The following is a 15,358-nucleotide window of genomic DNA, read 5'->3' on the forward strand; positions in this document are numbered from 1 at the left end:
TGATATTCGAATGCTGATAAATTCGCAGGATTCTTGAGGAATTTGTATGTATGCCTATTCGTACATCAAAGTTTACATTGCAAACTTGAGTGTGAGCTTTTACTATTACTGTGACTAGTCTGGAGGTTTCCACCTTCAACTTGATACATTAACTGTATAATACAGTATACGTAGCTTTAATACTATTTGAACATATGAAGTGTTTCAGTTGAGCAATCAGTCTTATGTATTCCAGTACTGTATAATTAATCCAGAAGTATTCTAACTTCTGTATTTTCTATGAGCTAAACTTAAATTTTGAAAGTTGTATTTTGTGGTGCCTATAAAATTCAGCGTCTTCCTTTTTACTATGTAAACTCACCCTTGCTGTAACATCTAGAACAATCTATATGGTCTAGCCTGGGTTATGATCATGCCTCTGTCCTCTGATGTACATCTAGAGTTGCATGTATGCAAAATTATCAGTCAAGTTATAGACTAAATTAGCACATGTTCTTGATACCCAAACATGGAGCATGGCTGGAAAAAGGCGGACAAGCGATTGGGTTATTGGTTTGGACATTTACATGGCTAGCAAAGATACACAAAAATGTGCATGCATCTATAGAACACGATATACTTGTAATTCACTCATGCACACACCACATGCATGCATTTATAAGTAGTTTAATTTGTTTTTCAGCCTACTGGCAGGACTGTTGAGTCCTGTAGACCCTCAGTTTCTATCCTGTGAAGTTTTAATAAATATTAAGAACTTTCTGAATCATGTGGTTTGGCCTAGAGTGACACTCGCACTCTAGATGCTCTGAATTAAACCATAAAATAATGTCTCTGTTTTCAGTGAAAACTTCTGCCAAAATTGGTGAGTTATACTACTAGAGGCAATTATAATTTTTTAAAAACCCCAGTGAAAATGTCAAGCAAACTAAAGCTTTACCTGACATGGATACACTGCTGCTTTACACAATTTGGCATTCAGGGAATACATCAATAGATTTACTTAACCTTAGTATGTATAATGGTACAATCATTATTGTGTTCGCTATTTACTTATGCACTAAAAAAACTACAACCTTGTATTTTGATCTGACATTTTGCCAGGCAGGTTCTATTGTGGTTGGCCATGCATGATATTTGCCTGACAAGTGGCCTATGTCAGGCAGTAATAGTTGACTCTGTACTATTATATACTACTTAAATGTTTATCTACAAATGTATATTGTGGATTTCCAAAATCTGTTGTGATCATGGCTGAGTGCACTTGACTACACTGTTAGTAGTATTGATAGTCTGTAACAACCTTTATATAATAAGCTTTTTCCTGACAAAAGGCTATATAGAATTACAGTAGCTGCACTTCATTGTGTATTACTTTCAACCTCAACATCTGGCATTCACCAGAAGGCACCTGCCCAAGGAAAGTCAGAGTGAATGCATACTGCTGTGTGTGTTGTGTGTGTGTGTGTGCGTGCGACATAGTTTGATAAATACTGTAATATAGAGTAATGGATGATGATTATGACAATCCCATGGTATTATCATCATAATATACATCAGTTACAAAATAATGATGATGTAATATAATCAAAAGTAAAATAATATATAATATGTTCATAAATATTCAAAATTAATTTACACCACTCTACAAATAAAAACACTACCTCTTCTAAGAATCGTCAATTTTATATTTTGCCTCTAATTCTTGGAATTTCTTTATCACTGTGTCACGCAACAAAGTCTTTTCTTTATCTGACAAGAAGGTAGCCTCAACACCATTAAATACCTGTATGGGATGAAGCACATACAATTTAACATTATAAGTTTTTATTTTATTTACTTATTCATTCATCTCTTATTTCACTGCATAGATCCCTACTCCATTAAAAAAAAAATACTAGTACTGAATCATTTGAGATACGGTGCCATGTCAGAATCATTGCATTAGGGCATGTTTGAAACTTTTCAACTAGGTTATAAAGCCCATTTCTAGCTGGTCAGGAAACCACACAAGTGCATTCAAAATCTTCGTCTTTACTTAAATAACATGAATGTACAGGTGCAATCAGTCAAAATGTGGTAAAAATAAATACTTCTAACAGACAATATTTCAGTGCAAAAAGTACAGGCACAATCCAATAGAAATAATGTTGTATATCTATGGCTTCATATGCCTTGACCCTCTGTGCTTCTTAACACTGCAAGCTAATGACCTGGATTGACACCTCCCTTAATCAGTTTTTGGATATGATCATCTTGGGAACCTGAATACGGAATAGCGGAATTATGGAATAAGCGAAAATCACATTCTAAATATTTTGTCATTGTTTATAGCCTCTATAACGTTTTAATATACATTCCTCACCTCGTAAAGAACACAATCACAATGGCAGCGATCCTCGGGGCAATCTTTAAATAGGATATGTACAAAGATATTCACTCTAGAACAATCTAACTAAGCTATACTGTTCACTACATAATCGCTAGAAAACTAGAAGTTCTTTGTGCTATACTTGCTCATACCAGCTGTCACACACGAGCAGCTAGCTAACTGTCCAAAGAGTTTAGCACAAAACTATCTACGTACCCCTTACGTAGCTACCCTGCATGCATGCATGGAATAATCTGACCTTTCTTATAACTCTGTTACCATTTCCTCAAGTGTTTCAAATAAATTCGGAGAATAATACTGCTTTCAGCTCCCAACATCAGAGCTCCAACCTCAGCTCTAACACTTCGTATATAACTCTAATAAATTCGGGCGGTTACTTGTGTGTGACAGCTGGTATGAGTAAGTATAGCACAAAGAACTTCTAGTTTTCTAGCGATTGTGTAGTGAAGTGTATTTAACATTAGTTAGATAGTTCTAGAGTGAATATCTTTGTACATATCCTATTTAGAGATCACCCCAAGGATCGCTGCCATCGTGATTGTGTTCTCTATGAGGTGAGGAATGTATATTAAAACGTTATAGAGGCTATAAACAATAACAAAATACTTAGAATGTGATTTTCGCTTATTCCGTAATTCTGCTATTCCGTATTCCGCGGAATACAGGTTCCCGATTATGTGACGGTTAATACGAAGGATTAACCGAGGTAACTACGCAACGGTTTATACTATCTCATGTGATGATTAGTTATGGTCTGGTGCTGGCGTCGGGTATGATAGTATACGGGGAGCTACTTCTGTACATGCGCATCAGTTACCTCGTGCTTTTAGGCGGAATTTTCACTGGCGTTTTGTGTGACGGCAGATAACGGTTCAAATCAGGAGAAGCAAGGCACAGAAAGGCCTGAGGATCACACTCAGGACCTGGCACAGGAAGGACGTAGTGCTCAAGCGGTGAATGTAGTGCGGGTTGACCGAGTTACAAGACACCATTACTGAGCTGATGAAGAAAGCGTGGGAGAACCTTCTTCCATCATCGGGAGGTGGAGTAATGAGACCACTCGCCCAAGGTGAGATATCCTTCCTTCTCCCCTTTCGGGATGACTCGCCCCTCCCTGCCCCAGTGAGCGGGGAGGGACGTCATTAACCACTGTAGTTATCATTCGCCGGCACGCTATGCCGTGGCCCCCCGTTAAAGGGCATTCGAAGAAGACCCGCAGTTTCATGGTTGATATCAGTTTGTTCGGCCGTCTACGGGTGGCTCGAGGCTTTTGGGCCCTCCCTGGTGAGGGTGTGGGGATTATGTACAACCGCAGCCGTGCAGCTGGGGCCTGTAACTTCGTCACGTACTTACCTTATTACTGGAGGCCTGGGGGTCACCTGGAGAACCACAGGTACCCCAGCAGCCAAGCAACTGGTAGTGCCCCTCGGTGATCCTGCCTTATAACTTGGCCCGAGGCCTGATGTTTCTTCAAGGGAGAAGTGTACTAGCCTGAGTGTAATAGCTGTCGTACAGCCGGTATATATGTCAAGTTCTACCCGGTTACTACTGTCGCGTGTCTCTGTTTAGGAGTACCGCCTCCGTCCGCACTTCAGCATGTGCAGCTGGTCAACAACCCCCGGCAGGGGTCGGAAGCTGGGGGCATTGTGACCGTGACACCAGACAACAATACAGCTACTGGCCTTGCCAGTAGTAGCCAAGTGGGCAACCTCGGCAGGGAGTTGCCGATGGGATATGCTGGAGGGATTTGTGTTGGGGAAGGTTTGCCCCCAGTACCAGAGAGGCTTGCAGCACGGATCAGACGGGGGGGAATTTATTGAGATGTGCGAGTTGATACCTGAGTATTGGCTAGCTAAAGAGGAAGATGGAACAGTCAAGGCAGAGAGGCAACGACCCAGGAGGGTTTTGGATGTCTTTACCTGGGTGCAATCAATCACAATCTATGTGAGTGTCAGAGCAGCACATGATCCTTCACTGATACCTGAACTGATGGCCTATATGTACATGATTGTTAGGGCTAGCCAGGACTTTGGTGGCACAAGTTGGGTCAATTATGATACAGTGTTCCGAAGGCAGGCAGCAGCGACTGGTGTGACAACATGGTCAAGGGTCAATGGAACCCTACACTACATCTGTTTCAACGGTCCGCGTAGGCAAGCCCATCGCTGTGATCTGTGCTTGGCAGCTACACACAGGACCGAAGACTGTGGGCTTGGAGATCCAGAGCAGGAGGGCTCGAGTCGTCTGCGGGCTCTGGAGGCAACAGTTCAGTCCCTGTCGTCAAGGCAGACTGCTAGCCATCGCCAGGCCTCCCAGCCGATACAATCATCTGGTCAAGTGTGCAGAGCCTGGAACAGGCAGGAGTGTCATTTCCGGCAGTGTCGGCATACACATGTATGCAGCAACTGCGGTGGAAACCACCCAGCAATACTGTTGGGCCGCCAGTCAAGGGTCACACCACCGAGGTGGTTGGTTCCAGCCTTATTGAACTATGTCATAATTTTGTTGTGATTCAGGTCAAACTCAGCTCTATTCATATGTAGCAACCGCTGTGTGTTTTTATTAAATGCTTAATCAGAATTATTACTTAGTGGAGTCTCTCACCAGCCGGTAAGAGGCCTCATCCAACTGCGAACTGTGCTACCAGTGGCTATTTGCCAGCCTGGTTATTTGATGCTGTAGCTAATCCAATGAATGCATGTGCTTAGGTTAGAGCTAGTGAGAAGTTGGTGGGCTGTTGGCTGGTGAGAGACTGGGGTATGGGATAGAGTCAATAGCCCCTTATTGTCTCCATAGAGGGCTACCAGTACATGGAAGATTTACAAGCCTTGGACTCCTGTCGTCCGTTGAGCCCACTGAGACTTCCACAGGAACTGTGCAGGGTTGTGACTCCTTTACACTGGCGGGAGTGGGACAGGTTCCTAAGGCAGCACCCAGATCAGCAGTTCCGAAGCTATGTGGTTGATGGGATTAGAAATGGCTTCAGACTGGGGTTCGACTGGAGCAGCCCCCTGCAAGCCCCGTCAAGGCTCAACATGTCTTCAGCGGAGGAACACCCGAAGGTGATATTGGAGTACCTTGCGTCAGAGTGTCAGGAAGGCAGGGTACTGGGTCCCATGGATCCAGGTCAATTCTCCGACGTTCACCGTAGTCAATTTGGGGTGGTACCAAAGAGCACCCCGGGAAAGTAGAGACTAATTGTGGATTTGTCTTCTCCGGAGGGCAAAAGTGTTAATGACAGGGTTAGCATACCTCGGTGCTCTCTAGCATATGTTCGTGTGGAGGATGCTGTCCAAGGGGTGGCAGCTATGGGAAGAGGCTTGCTGATGGCTAAGGTGGATATACGCCAGGCATATAGGGCTGTACTGGTACACCCAGCGGACCGTGATTTGCTAGGAATGATCTGGCAGGGAAAACTTTTCATAGATGCAGACTTGCCCTTCGGGCTGCGATCAGCCCCCAAGATATTCACAGCAGTGGCAGATGCGGTGACATGGATCATACGACAACAGGGAGTGAGGTTTATCATTCACTACCTGGATGATTTTCTTCTAATTGGCCCCCCAGGGCGAGATGATTGTGCCGTGGCCCTTGCCATACTACTCCAGATGTTCAACCTCCTCGGTCTTCCGGTGGCATGGGAGAAACTGGAGGGACCTACGGCATGTTTAACCTTTTTGGGTCTTGAGATTGACTCAGCAACACTGAAGCTCAGGCTCCCCCAAAAGAAATTGTGGGAGTTACAGCAAACAGTTGCCAGTTGGCTGGATAGAACAGACTGCCGAAAGAAGGAGTTGGAAAGTCTGCATGGTCAACTGGCTTATGTGAGCAAGGTGGTGAAGCCTGGGAAAACTTTCACCTGCCGCCTGATAGAACTCTTAGTGGGTTTTTGAAAGTCATATTATCACATCCGGTTAAATGAGGAATTCAAGGCTGACCTCATGTGGTGGATGACATTTATGAGTTCCTGGAATGGTATGGCTATCATCACCCCTACCGAGCAGGGCTGTCGTGAGTACCACATCTGGACAGACGCGTCAGGCTCGTTTGGCTGTGGAGCCGTAGCCCCATCGCAGGAGGAGTGGATACAGTGGAGATGGTCTAACTGCACCCCAGACGGTGCAGAATCAGTAGAGGAGAGCATTCTGTGGATGGAACTCTTCCCGATTGTACTGGCAATGGCTGTCTGGGGAAGGCGTTGGGAGGAGTCCAATGTGATCATACATTGCGACAACATGGGAACAGTCGCAGTAGTAAACTCAGGCTACAGCAAGGCAGCACCGGTGATGCACCTGCTAAGATGCCTGTTTTTTTCCAGGGCACGTTTTCAATTTACGCTGCAAGCAGTGCATACACCAGGGGTCCAGAACACTTGGGCAGATGCGGTGTCCAGAAATAACATCAGTTGGTTCTTGTCTCAGGTCCCCAACGTTGGAAGAGTCCGTTAAACTGCCATTCCGAGGAGTCTGGCAGCACTCTTGCTGGACCAACACATTGATTGCAGATCAGTGAGTTGGACACAACGGTTCAGCAGTTGTTATAAACGGTTTGGCCCCATCTACATCCAGGAACTATCAGTCAGGGAAGTAAGCGTTTTATAAAATTTTGTAATTTGTATCACGTAAATTTTCCGTTTCCTGTGAATGAACAGTTGTTGTCATGTTTTGCGGCATACCTGTTTAAGGAAGGACTGAAAGGGGGCACAGTCAAGAACTACATGGCAGCGGTGAGGCACGCCCAGATAAGTATGGGAGTTGGTGATCCACGAATGAGCAATATGCCTCAGCTGGGATATATAATTAGGGATATCGGGAGGGTTACTGGGGGTCCACCCAGAACAAGGCTACCGATAACACCGGACCTATTGAAGGTGATGCGAAGGTCGTGGTCTCCTTCGATAGATAGGAATGGGGCGATGCTGTGGGCTGCAGCGTGCATGTGCTTTTTCGACTTCCTACGATGCGGTGAAGTTGTGATATCGTCGGATGCTAGCTACGACCCACAGGTTAATTTATCTCTGGAGGACGTCCGAGTTGATAGCCGGGTGAAGCCAAGCTATGTGGAGGTAAACATCAAGGCATCCAAAACGGATCCTTTTCGTCAAGGAGTAAGGGTGTATCTGGGAGCAACATCAAGGGATATATGCCCTGTGAGCGCAATCCTACACTACCTAGCCTTGTGAGGGGCAGGACCGGGCCCCCTCTTCAAGTTTAGCGATGGAAAGGGCTTGACTCGGGAATGCTTTGTCTCTGCAGTAAGAGTCGCTCTGAACGCAGGGGGAGTCGATGCTTCATCATACGCTGGCCATAGTTTCCGGATTGGCGCAGCTACGACAGCGACGAAGGTCGGAATTCAGGACTCACTGATCCGAACTTTGGGACGATGGGAGAGTTCAGCGTACCTTCTATACATTAGAACGCCACAGAGTACACTTCAGGAGGTAGCTGGGACATTACTCCGTACTTGATGGAGGCATAGCTATATAACTTTTACTAGTAGCTATTAGTTGTATACTGTAGCTGTGTAGCTGAGCTGTTGTATAGGTACATTAATGCTAACGTTCATTATTAGAAAGAAATAATAATGGATCATTACAGTAAGTCACGTCAGCATGTTCATTATTAAGCTGGATAGTTAATCAATATAGTTTTACAAAGTTTGGCGAGTGGGCGTTTGGTAGGCATGCTCATTATCGGATTTTGTCTGGAAGGTCGGCCAGCAATTCGGTTGCATGGTTGGTTAGTCAAGTTCGTACATGACGTGCGTGTCGACTTGCGGTACGTGGGTACTGTCTAAGCCACTTTTCCCCGCCTTTCTTGAGTCACGAGCAGGGGGCGCGATGAACGGCTAGGTAGCACGAAGAGCGGGTAGCGCACAGGCTTGGGTGATGGGGGGTTCCCCCCCATTGGGCTTGGCATCACCCAAGCCAACAAGGATATAGCTAGTACTATAGAGCGGTACATCAGTACGTGACACGCAGGGTACGGATATTGCATGCCAGATATATCAACTAGTACGTGTCATCGTGACGTATTTACTTCCGGCGCCTGACCAGCACCAGAGGCCAATCTTGTTTATAGGTAGAGTTGGGACCCCCTCCTTTGGCGCGGAGGAGCAGCATTAAATGACGGTTAATACGAAGGATTAACCGAGGTTAATACGCGACGGTTTATACTATCTCACGTGATGATTAGTTACGGTGTGGTGCTGGCGTCGGGTATGATAGTATACGGGGAGCTACTTCTGTACATGCGCATCAGTTACCTCATGCTTTTAGGCGGGATTTTCACTGGCGTTTTGTGTGATCCCTCCCACCCACCTCGGTTATGCTATAGTAATGTGTGGTGCGTGGCCGGTATTGCTACTACTGGGTTTCGCGTCCGGCATGCACTCTATACAGTAAGAGCATGCTGTGACAGATGCTGGGCTTGGCATCACCTAAGCCAACAAGGATATAGCTAGTACTATAGAGCGGTACATCAGTACGTGACACGCGGGGTACGGATATTGCATGCCAGATATATCAACTAGTATGCGTCATCGTGACGTATTTATTTCCGGTGCCTGACCAGTACCAGAGGCCAATCCTGTTTATAGTAGGGGTGAAACGAATATTAAATTTAGGTATTCGAATATTCTTCAAATTAACGAACGAATTATTCTTTAAGAATTTTCTGTATAATTAGGTGCTTGAAAGGGACAAAATCACTATGATTACTACTAAAACTTTAAATGTTAAAAAAGAAAAGTCCTTTACATGTATTATTAAGATGAAAAATTATATTTTAAAATGACAGTTTTCAGTTGTCAAAATGTTTTCAAGGTTAAATGTGTACATTATCCAATTAACGAATATTTAACAAATAACGAATATTTCTTAACGAATACGAATATTTCTTAACGAACGAATAACGAATATTCGTTTCAGCCTTAGTTTATAGGTGGAGTTGGGACCCCCTCCTTTGGCGCGGAGGAGCAGCATTAACTCTTGCTTGTCTATGCATATGCCAATTTACAGTACATTTACTACTGAGCACTTTATGGCTTCTCCAATACACTTTGGTTTTATTTTGTTAGGTTCTTCAAGCATGATATGATTGGTAATTTTAATGGCAGAGCTTATGATAACGTCCAGACACTAGACAAAATCTGGTCAAATTGCATAGATGTCTGACCATAATGCAATTTGTCAGGCAGGACACATTGTCCCATCAAAGCACAAGGAAGGAGCCTAAGGGCTGAGCTCATGCTATCAACAATAACAGTCACTTGGTTGCCAGGAGATAGTATACATTCTTACAACCCAAGGGAGTGACCACTAATGTACCATTGCCAACCCTCTGGTGTACTGTAACCATATAACAGCTGCAGTAAGGCATGTGACATCTTACCACTATAATGTTCATTAATTTTGCTATGCTATAGTAGACATATTGGGCATTCATTTTCCACATGTCCAGTCAATTCTGGCAATTGTCCGGCCAATTTTGGTTTGCCAGGACATTGTTGCAGGACAACAGAGAATTCTTATCATAAGCTCTGTATATCTAATATGAAATGCTCACACATATATGAGTCGGGTTCATTGACCTGAACAAGTTGGCTAGCTTAATAATGCTGAGCACAGAAGTGTTCAGAAGGTCCACTTTATTTAACACCTCTAAAGACTGACTGTACAGTTGACAAATTTTTCTAAGAGTTGGCTATGTTAATATCTTTCATGAAAAGTAGCTTTGAGGAAGATGAAGAATTCAGTACATACTATAGCATCAAGCCAGTTACTTTATAGATGGTAATTTTGTGGATAAGGTAAATATCCACAAAGACAGTTTCTTTACTTGAAAAGTTCTATAGCAGTCATAATTATGATATAAAAACTAATAAAACTTAACCCAAATAAAATACAAAGCAGTTTCACACATGCTCACCGATTTCCTTATCTGTTTGTAGTTCAGTCTTAATTCATTACATGCCATCTTGTAGTCATCAATTAGCGTCTTCCTCATGATGGAGGGATCATCAGAGTTGATGGAGAAATTCACATCATCTTGACTAAACCTGGTAGAAAACTTGTCAGTGACATATATACTGGCAGTTGATAGCAGAACATAACAATTACAAAAGTGATATCTATGCCAAAATAGCCAACTGTGAACAAAAATTGCAGTACTGATTACTGCATCAATTGATACAAAGTAAAGATGGTGGCCCAGGGGTAGGATATGTATTGTGCACCATTTGCTTTAACCATTAAACCCACAGAGAACTTTTCAGAAATGCGTGTTTACACAATATGGGCATACATGGTAACACTAGGTGGGGTAACTTAATTCTTACAACTTACAAATACACATAGATTAAAAGTGTGATCACTGGGCTACTTGGAGAAGAATATATCAACACTGTAACTACAGTGGCTTACTTGTTATGAAGTGATGAACAGTGACGAGTTGCGTCTGTGTTTCTGTTTCAAAATTCTTGCCACGTGTTTAATTTCGATTGTGGGTTTACTCATGTGAGTCATATATGGCCTGATAGAAAATTTTACTATGAAACGAATGGAAGTTGTTGCAAGGTGATAGGAGCAACTACCATTGAGTTATCGATCATTTTATGAAGGTATGTAAAGAAAAGGGTTTGACCGAAAAGTTATTTCCATGGCTAGTTTTGGTCTCACCATTTAACGTTAGGATAAAACCAGGTATCATTTTAATCCTTGTTACCTCACAAGTAGAATGACGTAAATTGCATAGCCATAGGATGGACACTTTGAAAGTTACAGCACTTTATGCAAGGCATGCGTATTTATTATGTTTAAATCCAGTTTTCTTGATTATGTGGGTTTAAGGGTTAATTGAATATTACTATCATGTGAGTCTCAGTAATCGCAGTACAAAACCAGCCGGGGCTTAGTGAATATTTAGATAGCACTTCACACAAGCCTCCCTTGTGGCTTGCTTCCTTCCTTAATACAGGAATAAATAAATAGCAAAAATATTTGTAAATTTTGAATACTGAATGCTCTAATATGGTGACTGCACTATTAGAGTATCTTTATATTCAAAGGGAGCAACAAATTGGGATTCCCTGCTATTCTTCAAAATAAATTCCCACAATTAAAAGTAACCTTGCCTTAACGTGATCAAAAAATTTGTCATGGACACATAATTGCTTGTTTTAGCTGCACTAATAGCCAGCTGATTCAGAACTGTTATGTTGGAATTGACGCTGTATGCTCCAATTCTAGCAAAGGCATGATTGAGCTAATGACTAAATAGGATTCGAGACTCCCCCAGTCTTCTCTCCAGTGCATAGAGTCAGATGGGTTAGTCAGTTGTTGGCAAGCATGCACACATATATTTTGTAATTTACAAATTTCCATTTATTTGAAATCCACCTGGACTTTAAAATTTGCACTTTTAAAATGTTAAACCCTTGAAATTTGGACTTTGTAAAACTTTCTGCTTCGAAAATAACCTGTTATACTAGGCCTGCGTTATATGGTAACTGGTTGATACAATTTGCACAGCTTGCATTCACTCACTGTCTTCTGTTTTGGGGACATGCTATCAGAAATTGAAATATTACCAAGAGTAATATATATATATATATATATATATATATATATATATATATATATATATATATATATATATCACTTTTTTATATACTCCTGATATTACCCTTATGAGATTAAATTTGGTGCAGCATTGATGAAAACACATCTTAATGTTTTATTTGATTCTTGACTGCTCTATTGGTGCTAACCTCATTAGTGCATGGTCACTAAGACGATTGGAACCAGTGTAAATGCTGGAGCAAGGACAGACCTGAAATATATAGCAATCTATAACAAGTGACATTCAAACAGGGATAATGTATGGACAGAATAAAAGCCTCTCGGCCTACTAACTTTGTATTTAAAATTTACACTGTCCATTAATTAAATTAATTGATTAACAATAATGTATACCTCAAAATGAACCTTCTCTTTGGCCATAGCATAGATCTTTTCATCCTCCAGTACTCTATAGCCATGACCTATCCTCTCAGCACCAAGTACTTCAATGGCCTATATAACACCATCCATTACAAACAATGTTATAGTGTTCCGCCATACTGATAAGATATACCAGTATGGCAGCAATACTCATTCACCAGTAATATGCATGCATTGTCTATCACATCACTTGTACACATCTTCTAGATGTTAGGATATTTTGATTCATCATGACTGTTCCATTAAAGTGTCTATGTATGTTGTTAGTTTCTGTTATGTACTGTTTAATCAACAAAGTCTGTATCCATCATGCTGGAATTATGGCCAATGGTATTATCCATACCTCAAATGATGTTAGTACAATCAGCAGGAGCGCTTATTACTGGTATCAGAGGGTACACAATAACCAATATATTACACTGAAAATATTTGTACTAATTAAATACAAAAGAAAGCATTAACAATGCGGACTCAGGTAAAAGTGAGACTATCATGCTGCCCACAAGGGCTCAAAATGAGGCTCACTTGGAACATCAAAAACTATATTAAACACAACAGTGTTTAACCTTTTGTGGATCTCAAAAGTTTTATCCCACCCTGATTGTACTTACTCGTTCAACGTTAGTTGCAGGTCCTGCCTCTCCAGCATGTAAAGTAATGTGTAGCCCTGACTGCTTAGCTCTCTACCAAGACAATAGTAATGTTAATATAATACTGGCTGATTTAAGTATGATATTTAGTTATATAGTATGTGATATAGCCGTATCTAGAGATGTTGTGAAGGAACCCCAGCATGTTTGCTACTAGATTTACAGTGAAGCCTCAGTAGTCCAAATGCCTACCATGAAAGTTCTATTAGAGCATTTTAACTGGAGTGGTTTTTAGCTACAATATTAGTGGAGCAGCTAAGTGAAAAAATTGTACCAAGATTCTTACCAGATAGGATACCAATCTTATCATGCACAGAGTATGCAGAAGCCACAAAAGTATTCAATAGTAAACACACTCGAAATTGTATTTTCATAGGCAAGCAAAAGATGGTTAGATCTCTGAACGTTGATCAAGGGACGAGATGTCCATCCAGGTCAGTAGGTTGTAATGTATCTGTTCAAAGCCATAGATGTGCCACATGTCATATCTATTGGATTGTGGCTGTACTTTTACAGTAAAATATTGATACCTTCAGAAGAGCACTGGTAACACTGAAGCTAAAAAGACAAACTTGTATGGTTTATGACAGTTTTGTAACTTACTTTACAAATGTTTTCAAAAAATGCCCTGCAGGCAATGATCTCAACTTCCACACAAAGTGAACAATTATTACAAAAAAATAAAAATTTGCCTAGCTGCTCCACTATATATAGCTAATACACCAAGGCATAACAGCTTGCAAATACATACAATGGGATAAAACCCCATGTGAGGTCATGAATCTGGTTCCAGTATCTATCAAACACCAAATTCTGTCTGGTAAAATGCAATAAGATTGCTCTATTAGAATAATTATTACTACAAAATGTATTGGACAAAACTAACCCCCTCCCACCAAACAGTCTAACTACACTATAAGTAGATTAGCTACACAGTAATTGTAAAGTTTAACTACAGGGTCAGGAGGGAACAAAGTAGCTACACACTACCACCTTGATAGCACTAATATGACGTTGGTCCATAGGTATCAACTCATCACCAGCAATATCCATTGCCACCACACCCTTGTCACGGTAACGTAGTGCTAAGTCAACTAAATCATTTGCTGTTTCTATATAACACAAAAAATCAAGAGGTGAACATACATCAAAAATAAATTTCAGGCAACAAACTATAAGATATTCTGGACCAACCTTATAAGCAGGTGGCTACATTAGGCAATGTTGTACACCAATGACACATTTTGAATCATCAATTTGGCTGGTTTGAGGACTTACAATGGTTTTTACTAGGCAGGTCACTTATTACACAAATGACACACAGGTGGCCTGACTAGACAGGTTAATTTCTGTGTATTTTGGATTTCTGAGAAGGTTGGCTACCAAAATATTCCAGCCTAAGAACGAGTGTGGCTTCATGCTTGTATGATCACATGTTGTAGGGTTATGAAGTACTACTAAGTACATGTACCAAGGTTTGAATTGAACATACCTGGCATATTAATCATAATGACGATTATTAAGTTCACTCTAATTCCAAACTCTTTCTCCCCTCTGTGTATACCAGTTAGTATAGCATCCATCACCTCATTGTATGTCAGTGTAACATTGTCAGGTGCCACTTCTGAGTGTTTGCAGAATGCAGGACTGAACTTCAATTCTGAGTACAACACTCCAGCCTCATGGCTGGCCTTGCAGAAATCATAACTAGCCAACTGTAGTCCCTTAGAAGAACCACTGTGAGAAGTGTCAATCTTGTTGATGTTGTGAACACAGGTACTAGTATACTTACCCCATTATGTTATTGCCCGTGTCAAACTTTGAGATAAAGTCAGCAAGTGACTTAGTTGGACTGCTAAGACTAACTTGGTCAAGGCAATCCTGCTCATTGTCAGGCATTGGAATGTTTCTCTCTCTGCAATAATTAACATGTAACCTTATATGCATAGGGAAATACCTCAGCTAACTTAGCCATGGCCATTAGCGTCTTCCATTGGAATGCTCCATCCAAATGAACGTGCAACTCCACCTAAGACAATAACATCGCTAGATAGCATCATAGATACTACACCCACCGTGTAGTATCTATGATAGCATACAGGATACTCTAGCTAGCCTAGCCATATTAAAATTCCGGTGCCAGTAGAACCTTACTTTAGGAATTGACTTGTAAAACGCATCGTCCCTCACTGTAGACATCGTAGTAGACAAACTTTGCACTGTGTCTTGTACTTTTGCACTCGTGTGGTAAAAGTTTTCACGTTGCTTTGGTAATAGCAGGAGCTTATAAGCTGGTAATAGACAAAAGGAGGCGCTAAC

At 41.6% G+C, this 15,358-nt stretch overlaps 1 protein-coding gene across 1 annotated transcript; it reads right to left on the minus strand.

Annotated features, from left to right (window-relative positions):
• Window positions 1–1,498: 1,498 nt before the first annotated feature.
• LOC136249909 (adenosine deaminase-like) lies at window positions 1,499–15,355 on the minus strand. The gene is made up of 10 exons (XM_066042041.1): window positions 15,194–15,355; window positions 15,007–15,068; window positions 14,832–14,954; window positions 14,532–14,776; window positions 14,033–14,151; window positions 13,001–13,072; window positions 12,363–12,461; window positions 12,158–12,219; window positions 10,318–10,447; window positions 1,499–1,783 (listed from the first exon to the last, which is right to left on the minus strand). Exons 1-10 carry the CDS (start codon window positions 15,236–15,238, stop codon window positions 1,667–1,669), a joined length of 1,074 nt encoding a protein of 357 aa, XP_065898113.1. The 5' UTR covers window positions 15,239–15,355; the 3' UTR covers window positions 1,499–1,666.
• Window positions 15,356–15,358: the final 3 nt, after the last annotated feature.

This window comes from Dysidea avara, chromosome 3, assembly GCF_963678975.1.
Source record: "Dysidea avara chromosome 3, odDysAvar1.4, whole genome shotgun sequence".
In the NCBI taxonomy this organism is placed as follows: Eukaryota; Metazoa; Porifera; class Demospongiae; order Dictyoceratida; family Dysideidae; genus Dysidea; species Dysidea avara.